The sequence below is a fragment of the Mastomys coucha genome, unplaced genomic scaffold, assembly GCF_008632895.1.
Source record: "Mastomys coucha isolate ucsf_1 unplaced genomic scaffold, UCSF_Mcou_1 pScaffold21, whole genome shotgun sequence".
NCBI classification, from domain to species: Eukaryota; Metazoa; Chordata; class Mammalia; order Rodentia; family Muridae; genus Mastomys; species Mastomys coucha.
The window spans coordinates 108,648,101-108,661,515 of record NW_022196904.1 but is presented as its reverse complement, the minus strand read 5'-3'; the positions used below and the strand labels follow the sequence as shown (position 1 = coordinate 108,661,515).

At 42.0% G+C, this 13,415-nt stretch overlaps 1 protein-coding gene across 1 annotated transcript in view; it reads right to left on the bottom strand.

Annotated features, from left to right (window-relative positions):
• Positions 1-7,036: 7,036 nt before the first annotated feature.
• Positions 7,037-13,415, bottom strand: part of Acsm1 (acyl-CoA synthetase medium chain family member 1) — a 62,137-nt gene continuing 55,758 nt past the window's right edge. Inside the window, exons 12-15 of the mRNA XM_031388071.1 lie at positions 11,132-11,259; positions 10,226-10,325; positions 8,895-9,014; positions 7,037-7,336 (exon numbers count right to left, since the gene is read on the bottom strand). Coding sequence (XP_031243931.1) covers positions 7,250-7,336; positions 8,895-9,014; positions 10,226-10,325; positions 11,132-11,259 — 435 coding nt within the window. The 3' untranslated portion in view covers positions 7,037-7,249. The remainder of the gene's footprint in view (positions 7,337-8,894; positions 9,015-10,225; positions 10,326-11,131; positions 11,260-13,415) is intronic.

The following is a 13,415-nucleotide window of genomic DNA, read 5'->3' as shown; positions in this document are numbered from 1 at the left end:
CTCACCTTCCTGTTTAACACATGAGGATTCTTTCTGAATCCCTAACTGTATGATAATCTATACTTAGTTATTTATCATTAATCCCAGCACAATTGCTTTCTTAGAAACATGTTTTGTAACCTCATTTCTCTGAAGCATATTGATATGGGATTAATTTTTCATTTTAAGTATTTCGCAAAATTGCTAGGGAGTTTTATTCAAAAGTGATAATACAGATTGCAAGTATGCTATGGAACGTGGCCATGGGCCACATGAGTAAGTGTGCACTGTGTATGCTTAAGATTTTGGTGTCTCCTACAGTTATTATACAGATAGAAACATAATAGATGGATATTACACAGTTTATTACAATCTACACTTCACTGAAATTTTATTTGCTTTGAGTATCCATCTCTGGGATCCTTGTGATATATCAGATTATTCCAGCAGTTTGATCATCGTTTGCTTTGTTTCCTTCAAAGTAAGACAGACTCACTCCTGTGGTGCCTGGGTACCCAATGTTAGTCACCATTGGTGAGGACCAGAACCAATGAAGACATAAGACAAAGCATCCTAGTTGCTAAGGCAACAAGAGAAGGAGAAACAGCAGGAGGAAAAGAGAGTGCTTATTTCTGCCAGGTCTCTTTGACTTGATGATTGCACCTGCTGAGTCCCTGACTCCACCCCTGACTCCATCAGACATGTCCCTGACCACTCTGTATTTGGTTTGACACAGACTTTTTCTAACTCCCTGCTCTCCCCATGTCCCTCCCTAACTGCAACCCTCTCCTTATTTCCAATCCCAGCCTTGTCTCCAGCCACAGAACTCTCCCACTCAAGCCTCAGGTTTGCTTCCTTCTGATGCTTTAGAGTATCTTGAGATAGTTTAGAACAGGGAGCTGCAGAGGAAGCTGGTACTCTGGCTCCTGCTGCAGTGGCTTATAGACTATTTAGGTGTTAATGTGAATAAACACTGGATACAACCCGTGACTGCTTCCCTTTGGTTCAGTTGTCTCACCCCAGAGTTCCACACAATGGAAGTTTCCAGGAGGGTCTTTGATGGGCATCAAGTCCTCCCTGCAGATGAGGACTTAGATAAACATGTCTTGAGCAGCCTGCTAGGGCTCTGGTACTTTTTTTCATGTCAAAATCTCCTTTGGTCAATATGCCTAGGGTGACAGAGTTCAAACCTGAAAGTGCTAACTTTTGGAGCACCAGAAAAAGATGGCATTGTGATTATATTAAACCAATGAATCATACCCAGTAGTGGAGAAGAGTGTGTGGTAAGTGATTAGATTTAGGGAAAGTTAGAAATACATACATTGTTCTTATTTAAAAGAAGTCTCAGGGGGTATACTCATGTTAGAAGCCCTGTGTGACACTGCCTGTCTCCACAATTGCTACAAGTTTTGTTTTATCTGATATGTCACAGTTTACAGTGTTGTTCATGTTGGTGAACGGTTGGTGGCCCTGGAATCCATAAATGATCCTTGATGTAAATTCTGGTCTGTTGCATATGGTTATTTCATTCTGTGCTTTCCAGTTTGTTGGCTTAGACATTGTAAATCATCTCTTCCCTTGCTATGATTGCTGTCCCTAGGGACTCTGCATCTGCCTCTTTGATAGGAACTCAGAGAAGCTCCTCAAATGGAACAAAGAGGATGTTTCTGTAGGGGCTACGTCAAGAGTGACTTGATCAGAAAGTGAGTTTTTGTCCTGTGTCTTGTAGAATCTGTCCTGTGCAGTGTTGATATAGCCAGAGTGGAAAAGGCCTTAGGGATGTTGGAATACACAGACGCTCATTTATTACTCTGAGAGTATTCACTTTACTACTGAAATGACACACACACCATCCATTACAGAGACACAAAGGTGTGTGCGCGCGCGTGTGTGTATGTATGTATGTATGTATGTATGTATGTATGTATGTATGTATGTATGTAAGTATGTTTGTAGAGAAGACAGAGAGAGGGAGAAAGGAGGAGGAGGAGGAAGAGAGGAGGGGAGGAGTAGAGAGGTGGGGAGAGAACATCCTATAGATTTGGTCACATTGGTTTTGACTGACCTGTAGTAGATTGCTGGACAAGAGCTCCAGATATCTCCAGCGTTCACAGACCCTTGCACAGAGGCGGACTCGTCCCACTTACACAACTTCAAGTAACATCTATTCTCTTTATCCACAAGGAAGAAATGCCACCCACCAACTGGAACTCGCATGCTGATGACTCAGGACTTTCACAGCGAGTAGGACAGACTTTGTTCTTGTGCATATTTGACCTGTGTCTTTGACCCTTACAAATCCAGGTTATTGCTCCTTGTCAAATAATGGCCTCTTCCAAGAGAAATGCTGCTTCCAAGAGAAGCACTCTGTACTCTCCCAAAGTTTGAGGGTCAAAGGGAAAATGTTCCAGATCTCACAGTGGAGAGGGTGTTTTGTTTGTTTGTTTGTTTGTTTGTTTGTTTGTTTGATTTGCACAAAACTAAAACTGGGTGTCTGGGTTAGGTGGAGTTATACTTTCATTCATATCTTCTTATAATAGTCATAAATATCAATTTTGTAAAATGATTGCATTTGTTGTCATGCCCATAAATTTCCAAATTTTCTGTTCACTTACATATTAACTTGCAGTATTGTTATTGATTGGCTTAAGGGTCATTTCATGAAATATGAAAGTGAAATTTTATTGTTGATTATTTGGAATCATATTCTTATAGCTCATTAGTTCTCAACACTTAATATTATATAGTTACTTTGACACACAATTTGTATGTCCTTCAGAGATATGTCCTTAAGTGTCTTTTTAAGAAGACACTTACATGAAGGTTGAAAGAAAATTGTGATAGAATATTATGCTAAGCAATATTCTGTGCATAATTATTGTTGGATTAATAACCTAGGTAGTATAAAACAGGGGCCCATTTCTTTTAGCCATGTCCATGCACACAAGCATATTTCTGTATGCTACTTTTACATGTATTGTTTGCATTTTATTATTTGTTTTCCCTCTGTGTCATTGTATATGGGCATGCTTCTGGGTATATCCCAGAGGATTTAAAGATTATTCATGGAGATTTAGCATAAAGCCTAGGTTTCCTATCCACTGTAAGTTTATATTTGTTTGTTTCTCAGTTTTTAAGTGATCTTTAAAGTTTGGAATAAAATTGTACTTACAGTTTTAAAAATGTAGAGCTGGGGGATGGAGAGATGGCTGAGTGGTTAAGAGCACTGACTGCTCTTCCAAAGGTTCTGAGTTCAAATCCCAACAACCATATGGTGGCTTACATCTGTCTGTAATGGGATCTGATGCCCTCTTCTGGTGTGTATGGAGATAGCTACAGTGTACTCATACACATAAAATAAATAAAATCTTTAAAAAATGTAGAGCTGGGGATGCAGCTCAGTTGGTAGAGTGCTTACGCAGCATGCACAAGGTCCTGGGTCCAAACCTCAGCACCACAAGGACCAAGAATGCACACCTGCAATTCCATTATGTGTGCATAGAGTCAAGAGCAACAGAAGTTAAAGGTCATCTTCAGTTATATACAACTAGCCTGGGCTACGTGAGGCCCTGACTGAACAAACAAATAAACAAACAAACCCTAAAAAACTTTTTTATTCATATTTTGCAGGAAAACCAAATGTTACACTTAAATGCCCAGTGATGAATCACCCCTTTCAGGAAGGGATCACATCTGTCAGTCACAATTGTCTGCGTTCTCCCCAATGCTCATCTCCAAAGCTCATGCACCTGTTCAAAGGAAACTCCATTTCCCCAAGTTCCAAAAGGCAGAAGGGACAAATGGTTATCTATTAGCATACGAAGGTATATGCTGGCCCCCAAGCTCCTTCAGAATCGTAAGAACCTGTTATACATTTCAAAGCCCATGTTAGTATCTGGACTCTCCTCACCTCTTCCCCTACCCTAAACCCTACTATCTCACAGACTTCCTTCCCCCTGGCTACTATTCTCCTTATAGCCCTGCTATTTTTGGTATGCCCTCTCTCTTTCTTCCTCCCTTTCCTTCTCCCTCCATCCCTCTCTTGTTCCCTCCCTTCCTCTCTGCCTCTGTTTCTGTCTCTCTCTTCCTCCCTCCCATATTCCCTACCCATCTCTATCTACCTGCTCTGCTCCTGCTTCTCTCATGACCAGGACTAGTCAGCTGGCCATGGTCAGTCCGTTTCTATTTCTTTCTCTGTTTGCTCTGGATTCCCCCAGATGCTTCTGGTTGTTTTGCTCTCTCACATCTACAGAAAAAAAAAAAATCGGTTATGTTGTCAGTTTATACTTTTCACACATCTCTGACTCTTGTGAGGTGAATCTCTTATTCTATACTCCAACAATCATTATCATAATTTTGATAGTGATACATAATTGCTTGTGTATCAACAGTTGGATCCTTCTCATAGATGGGAGATGGAACTACCTGTTTGAGTAGTATACAATTCTTCCATCTTTTAGAAAGATGTGGGGCTGTATCTCTCCTTGCTTTTTATTTTCACAGCAGAAGCTGATGCAGTAACACCTCTGCAAAATTTCCCATCAGATCTCTATAATTTGAATCGACTTGGAGGCAACCTGGAAAATGGGCATGTTTTGCTAGAGAGAATGCTTGAAAGAACAAGTGATGTTTGGAAAGGATATAAATATAGCCCAATGTGGATAATGCTGGATGGTGTTGGTACACTTTGCCATTTTTTTGCTGGTCATAGTTGGGCTTTGCTGATGCTGATCTTTGCTGACTATGCTGGGTAGTATTAGTATGCCTTACCATTCTTCGTTGGTCATTGTTTGCTATGACTTTGTAGAGAGAAATGTACCAAAAAACTTCTGGTGGTTTTCCAGATTCTTCTTGCCACTTCTGAGGATAATTAGGCTGATAGGCAGAGCCTTGCAGTTTCTTCTGGATTAAATGGACCTGCTGTTGCAAATGGTGTTTGCAAGTAGATTGGGTTACCGCTGCTGATTCATCTGAACTGCTGATATCCTGATAACACAGATTGGAATTTTCCCAAGAAAACATTTCTAAATAGGTCCACATCCTTCTTTTCTCTACTAACCTTTCATTTCTACTACCTCTGGTGGGTGGTGGGCTAGAAGGGGTGTTAAAGCATTTAAGAACCCTTATTAAAAGTAGGTTTTGAAAATTCTAAGTCTACACAGGCACCTGCATGCACAAGGCCATCAATGCCCTAGTCATGCGAGAGGCAAGAGGCTGGAGGTTTCCTCTGTCTTGGAGCACTGGCATCCACTGGAGTTGGCTGAGGATTGTCATCCTCTCAGAGGCTGATGTAGACCTGTGAAGGTTGACTTTTTTTTGGAGTTGATATATTCTAAATATATGAAAGTCTTCTTATTATTTGGAATAATGCTATTACCATTGATCCATGTTCTCTATAATTTTTTTGACCTGGGTGTGATTTTGTTGGCTTTTCTAAGAAGCCTTTTATCACTGTCATGTTGAAAATTTCTATCCAGGTAGGTTTTTTTTCAAATAATCCCTGCTGTGAACATGCTTGAGAACATTATAAATGTGCTTAAAATTTATGTAGAGCTTATTTTTTTGACCCACTTGCAAGCAGTGTCTTTTGGCCTGGTATTATCTACATTCCTGTAGCATAGATAGAGAAGCAGGCTCAGGAGCCAGAACTGTATCTAGGGAAGAAAATGGCTCAGAGAGACTTAAGTCTCAGCAGTGGGGAAGCCTTGCAAGAGGGCAGAATTAGAGAGAAACATTGTTTATATTCCAGATTCCATGGCTGGGCGCTGACCTGGAGGGGAGGCAGATCCTGTGTCCTTATTTGTAGCCCATCCCCTCTGTTTGTCACTCTGTCAGTCACTACTATAATGATGACAATGATATCATCTAATACTTCTGACAATATTATTGGGAATGGAGAGTGCTACTATGCTCCTTTGTGCAGGGTTCTAGGGCACACTTTTGTCTTGGCTTTTAAATCTCCTAAACCCAAAGCCATACCTATTACTATACTTCCCACCTGACCATGTGACCCTTTCCACAAGGACCATTGTAATTAGATGCGCTCTGGCTTCTTGGGATCTAACCATAGTCCTAAGTGGTCAATGCCCAGCACTATATTTATAATCTACAAGGCACCATCTTCAGTAGGAGTTAAAAGGAGGCACGTCACATGAGGTATTATGTCATATATGGGGCTATGGAGGTATTCCCAAGTGATGCTGCGGCTAATATGTGTTCTGCTTGGCTCTGTGCTTGTTGAATTTGTGTATTCCCTTGAGTGTGTGTATATACCCTACAATCATGTGGATGTTAAAGGGATTTCTCACTAATGACTTCCCTCCAAGGTAGGATGAAAAAAGTATACTCTTTCCCACAACCTCCCTGACCAAGGACATTTCTACTTCTGCTTTTTTTAGCCAGATGGTCCTACCTTAGCTCTCAAAGACTTGAGTGACAGAGAATTCACAGAACTCAAGATCAGTGTGGGTCCTTTGGGTCCCTACAGGAGGTTATTGTGAGAAGCAAGGGGCTACCTGTAGAGGAATCATGGCTGAAGAGTACTGGACCCTGGAAGTGAGTGGGATCCCTGGGGGATCATGTTCTTGTCCTTGGGAAAGGGATGCATATGGGTCCTCTGTGGAGGAAAGTCCCCATGTAATTAAGGCTCTGAGATCCCTGGGTAGTGATAGAGGATACGTCCTGGGTTCCAGGAGGCTGGGCCTCTCAGTCATTCATGGTAGATTTAAGTTAGGACACAGCAGTAGCAGCAGCATTATTGGAGACAGGACAAAATAGATAGTGAACTCATCCAAAGACAGGATGGTGTGGTGAGTAAGTGTTGCCATTAAGCCACAGCTGAGCTCAGGGGACTTCCCCTCTAGCCTAATCTCCTGCAGGCTCTGGGCAGTCTCCATTTTGTACCTCTGTGTCCTGGCTGTTGAATGCATGCACAGGGTTCCTCCAGAAACTGCTATCAAAAGGGAGAGTCTGACCCTGGAGTATCTCAGATTGACAACTAAAGATGATTATGGAGGGCAGGCAGGCATTCATCCACAGAATGACTGATGACACAGGGTGCTATTCAAGTCGGTAATTTTATTGCCCACAAACAGTCTGAGAGAACACTGTAGCCTTCCAGGAAGGGTAGCAACTGAATTTGAAAAAAGCAAAAATGTTTGGGTCTTGGTTTTCTGTTCCACATTTACCCTTCCTGTATTCTACACTCACCAGACCCCCACCCCCACCAGCCAAGGATTCAGGTCACAGGATGCTCTGGGTTGATTGTTGTTCATATCTGACCAAACTCCTTATTGCGAAGTTCCCTCCTTTTGATTTTGCCTGTGATGGTTTTGGGCAATTCTGAAACAAACTCCACCTGGTAGAAAAGGAAGTCATCCTGACTTAGGGTTTCCATGGTTTCTGTCCAGTTCCCCTTCCCTGTTTCACCCCACTTTTCTACATAGGCTGACACCTGTAGTGACCCTCATGGGTTCCACTGAGCCTTTCATATCTCTCCTGACCCCTGGAGGAGGGTGTGGTCATTTATCTTACTTTGACCCAGGAAGCAGAATGTGTCCTCTTCACGAAGAAGAGTTTGGAGCCACTAATATTGGCCACTATGTTCTGTCTCTTACAGAGCAAGGCAGGTGCCTCTGTGGCATCCCCACTGCAGGATAAGGGATGTAGGGCAGAAGTAGAACAGCCAGATAGACATGTGAGAGACCTTCATGATTATCAGCCTCCACTGTTTGGGGCGTTCTACTACATACTACATATGTAATTTTCTCTGATTGGAAGTAAGGTTTTCTGCTCCCCGTAAGTGCAAGAACCTTGACTAATACAAAAGGCTCTGATTTGTTATTGTCACACATACTTTTGAGTTTCAACACTCTTCTTACTGAGTGAAACCTCAGGCAACCTGAGCCTCAATTTCATCTCTATAAAACAGGCATACATGTTTTTAGATTGTGGGAAGGCTTAAATAACAGGGCATCAGGGCTAGAGGCTGGTACATGCAGTAAGTATTTTAGTACACAATACATGTTAGCTCTGCAGCTCCCTGACAAGTATTCTTTGATGAACATGCAGATGGTATAAGAATGTACTACAACAGAAGAAAACAATGACTTTCTGACATGAATGTCTGTGCTTGCTTATTTTAAGCTAGCAGGGCAGTACTAGGCATATTCCTTCATAGCTTGATCTTTCTCTTAATCTGCTGACAAGGCATTTTAGGTCAAAAATAAAATAATCTGAAATTGGACATAATGGTATATGCCTATGATCACAACAGCCAGAAGGCCGAGGCAGGAAGATTGTAAGTTTGAGGCCAGCCTCAAAGTGATTTCTAGACTAGCCTGGGTTACACAAAGAGGCATTGTCTCAAAAAAAAAAAAAAAAAAAACCACCACCAACAAAAAAAACAAAAGCAAAACCATAAAAACAATTTTACACCAGTTTAAATTACAGGGCAATTTTCAATTTTGTGACTAGCTCATTTCACTATTGCTGGACATTTTTGCATGCTTGCACATGTGACTTAAAACAAATGTTACAAAATAAGCATCTCAAAATGTATTGGGAGTTCTAAAAATAAATATTTTGTTTCCTTTTGTTAGTTTTATGTATGTATATTATTGGGGTTGATAAATAGAGTTTATTTCTTACTATGGTCACATTGAAAGTATTGATTTTGATTTCTTCTTAAAATTTACAGGACAACAAATAACATTTAAAAGTACTCTTTGAATACTTTCCTAATCTTTTTCTTTTGGTTAATGTGTATCAGTGTGTTCATTTTGGATTTCTGGTACAGGGTAGCGATTCCCAAACAAACAAAACCTTTTGATGAACTGAACTGCCTCCCATCCCCACCCCATGGCTGCCCTCTGAGAGGTGAGGCAGCCAGTGAGAGCCCAGGTAGACTGGCTCACCTTCCTGGGGTACTTGTATGGTGCTGTCACTGACTTCACATGCTGCTGTAGCTCTTTGATAAGCTGTTCCTGATCATGTGACAGGAACTCTGAGTTGAGGACAATAAATGCCTTTACCACCTGCAAAGTGGAAGTGGAGGTCAGAAGGGTGCCAATTTGTTCCATACACAGCTCGAAAAGTCAATGGACAAAACCCAGTGTAGGCTTGAGTTGATGTTTGAGACTAGTGGTTATGTGTAGGAAGGCTTTGGGAAAAGAGAGGACCAGGTTCAAATCCCTGTCCTCCCCAGTTCAACTGCATGTGTTGGAAAAACACCTGGCCTACCCTTAACTTTCTTCTTTGTGAAATAGGTACAACAGAAGTTCATTCCTAACAGGGTTTTTTTAAGGGTACATGAAAACACACAATATGTTTGAAACATGTGACCTACTTAAATTTGTTCTTACTACCATCACCATTATTAATTTCATTTGAATTCATATAAATTTCATATAATTATGCATTTACTGTGTACACTTTTCTGTGTACAGAACTCAAGGGGAAGTAATAATCATCATAATAAATTAAAAGAGCAGTGGCTGTTATTAACAGTATTATGATAGTTTTTATTTAACACCATTAGTTATATCCCCACTTGTGCTTATTTATACAAGTCCTGGCACACAGAAGTGTTCACTTGACACTGTTGAGACAATGAATGCATGTTCTAAAACTCACATTCATGTGCATGTGTATGTATGTATGCATGTATGTATGTATACATACATCCCCTAGGTGTACACATGTGCACCACACTACTGTAACTTCTCTGCAAAGGTGGACTATAACCAAGAAGCAAAATGAGCCCCCTTTCTTCTCAGTTGCTTTTTGTTAGGATATTTTACAACAGCAACAAGAAGGGAACTAAAATAGCCACTGAATTATCCCCAGGCCCAGAACATGCATTTTAGATGATCAGCACTGCTTTCTCTCCCCCCTCATTCGCTGCAGGACTTAGGCAAGTTATTTAAACTCCCTGCACCATTCTTTCCTATACTGAGAATGTGAGACAAGTCCTTGGGGCACTGGGTTTTGATTTACTTACTAATTCTTTTGCCACATCTCCAGTCTCAGGATATTGGGTAACTTGAGGGTGAAATGATTTGCCACAGAGCAGCTCATTCAATCTCACCCCTTTTCAGACCACGCCATCTGTGCATAAGTGCGCATGAACACCAGTGGCCTGAGTTCCACCCTAGGTTCTCAGGTTACGCTAAGGCCTCCTGGAAGTCTCCTGACCTCTGGGTCTCCAGCTCCAGCATGCAACAAGAGGCTTCTGTGCCCTCCTTACCTCTCCTCGATCCTTGTCCGGGCTGCTCACCACCGCAGACTCTGCCACTGCTGGGTGCTCCGCCAAGGCGTTCTCTACCTCTGCAGGCCCAATGCGATACCTGGAGAATCAAGAGTTCTGAGTGTACGCCAGGGCTGCAGAGAACCATCCCTTGTTCTTTGAGGGTCACATGGGCACTTGACACCAAGGAGTGAGGTCTTAGACTGGAGAGTAGTATTTTGGACCCAAAACATGAAGACTGGAACATTTGGTATTAAAACTACGCAGCTCAGTGGTGGCGCTTCTTGTAGAGCTGTTAATATAGCTTCTCTCAGCACCAGAGTCCCCCAGGATCCTCAAATTGTGTCCTAGCAAACGCTGTGCATCCGAGTGTGCAACTTTATCATTTTGTTGTTTAGTTTTCCCCTCCCTTCCTATCCTCTCTTCCTTTGGAGGTACTAGGGATTGAATTTAGGCCCTCCTACATGGATGGCATGTCCTTTATTACTGAAGGCTATCCCCAGCCCTTCTTTACAATTTCGAGATAGAGAGGGTGATAGAAAAGGTTTTAGGAAGTTTCCCAGGCTGGCCTCGAAATCACTGTATTGCCCAGGCAGCTTTGGATTTGGAAATCTGCCTTAGCTTTCTGAGCCAGGGGTTATAGGTTCGTGTCACTACACTACAATCTTGGCTCCTCCCCATAACTATGTAATGTACCCCCTCCTTGAACTTCATTTTTATTCTTTTGGCTGCAGGGGTGAATGGTGGAGGTGTCCAGGTACCCAGGTATTAGGACATCCCAGGCTTGGCTCTGTTCAGAGTCAGGCTGAGCATCCCATCACCAAGGCATGGAGGAATATCAGGCAGGCAAGGTACCATGAGGCATTTGAAAGTGTCAAAAATCAGCCCAGGGCCAGCCACACCTACCCAGAAGCATTGATGACATCATCACCTCTCCCCAAGAACCAAATGTAGCCGTCTTCATCCATGGTCGCTCTATCCCCAGTATTGTAAAAGTCCCCACACTCCACTTCAGATGTTTTCTCTGGGCTATTCTACAAAGAAAACAAAGTGCCTTTGTTGAAGGTGGTGAGCTTAGAGTTGATACTTGGGTCATGTCTGAGTTTGATTCTGCCCATGGCCCCTGGACCAGTGCAAACACCGTGGGTTGCAGATCCATCTGTGAGCACCATTCAGCTTATATTTAAAAAATAGCATCTTACTTTTATGCAACTCTCTGTCAGAACAAAGTTTTCCTTCTGAGTTATATGCTCAGCATGTGCAGTGCTAGGGCAGCTGGGAAGAACAGTAGCAGTAGGGAATTCCCTTCGTCAAGTGTTACCTAATCTGATTGTCACAGCAGTCCTACAAGGCAGGTACTTCATATATTAAGCATTTTTATGACAATACAAAACAATGTAAAGTAAGGACAATAATTAGAATAAGAAACAATACCAAGAAATCCTGTTAGGCCCTTTGTCTAGTTTCCTCCAATAGTAATGTCTTTCAAAACTATTGTTCAATATTCCAATTAGGATATGGACATTGATCCATTCTCTGACATCACTCAGATTTCTTGTGGTTTTATGTGTGTGTGTGTGTGTGTGTGTGTGTGTGTATTATGAAATTTGATCATGAACATGATTCCTCATCCTGCTACAATAGCAGCCAGTCTGTAAAGCAGGTGATCACCAGGTGATCCTTCACAAGGCGTTCTGTAAGTTCACTTACTCCTGTTCCACAATAGTTTCTTTAGTTTCTTTCTTGATATGTAATAGTGGAACATATGTGTGGGCTACAAGGTGATAGCTCAGTCCACATATAATGGGTAAAGTCCAAATATGGAAAAACAGCTTCATTAAAAGATTCACCAGAAGGTTTAAAAACAGGGAACTGAAAATATAGCAACTGAAAAAAAAAACGTTAAGAGAGAGAGACAGAGACATAGAGACACACAGAGAGAGACACATAGAGACACACACAGAGAGAGACAGAGACATAGAGAGACACACAGAGAGAGACAGAGACATAGAGCCACAGAGAGAGACAGAGACAGAAACGGAGAGAGGGACAGAGACATAGAGACACACAGAGAGACAGAGACACACAGAGAGAAATGTAGCAAAGTGAACAGAGTGTAAGGGGCTTGTAGGGCATCCCAAGGCCACCAAAGATGTAGTGATAGAGGCTCAGAAGGAGGGAAGGGGTGGGCTTATGGCAGAAAAAGCTTCCAAATGTGAGGTAAGTGAAACAAGCTGCCACATGATCTCACAGATGTAAATGATCCGAAATAGGCAAACTCACAAAGTCCAAAAGCAGATGAGAGCTAGTCAGATGCTGGGGTAAGGGACAAGCACTGGGTGGTACCCTGTGTCTGGTACAGATGGGTAAGAGGCAAGCACTGGGTGGTACCCTGTGTCTGGTACAGATGGGTAAGGGGCAAGCACTGGGTGGTACCCTGTGTCTGGTACAGAGTAGGAGAAGGTAAATTTTCTGAAGACAGACCATGGTGAGGGTTTCACTCTGTCATGAATTGTTTGCATGCCACTGAGGTGCACATTTGAAAATGGCAGAGTGAACTTTATATTCTGTTTTACTTGTTGTTTTACACTCAAAACAAACAACACAAAAACAGGTCTCATTGGAGGGGTCCTTATACTGTGGCCTCAAGGGGGCACTGAGTTATGCAATTTTGCGATATGGTTACCAAAACAACTATGTGGATCTTAGTCTTAATTCTCAGAAACAAAACTCTAAGAGGAAGAAAAGAAAAATGAACACGCATACACACACACACACATACACATGCATTATATGTTATAAATAATAAATAATATAAAATACCTAAATTTGGGAATCATGGATGTGCATGTATATGTGGGTCTCCTAACTGCCTATTATAGTTACTTGGGATTTATAAATACACCCACAGGAACTGCTCCCTGAGGTTGTGATGTGAAGACAGTCATAAAGTCAGGTGAGGACTGTGTGGAGAGAGGGAATGGAGCCTGAGATTAGTTTCAGAGTCTGGACACCCTTCCATGGTCCATCTTGAAGCCCAAGAATCCCTCCTTGGGATTACCACTAACCAGGAGGGTCAGAGTTTGTTTGAACAGCAACTTCAGCAGGTTTTCTTCCAGTTCAACCCAGCTTTCTGTAGTCCCCCAATTTCTTTCTTTCCTTTCCTTTTCTTTCTTTTTTTTTTTTTTTT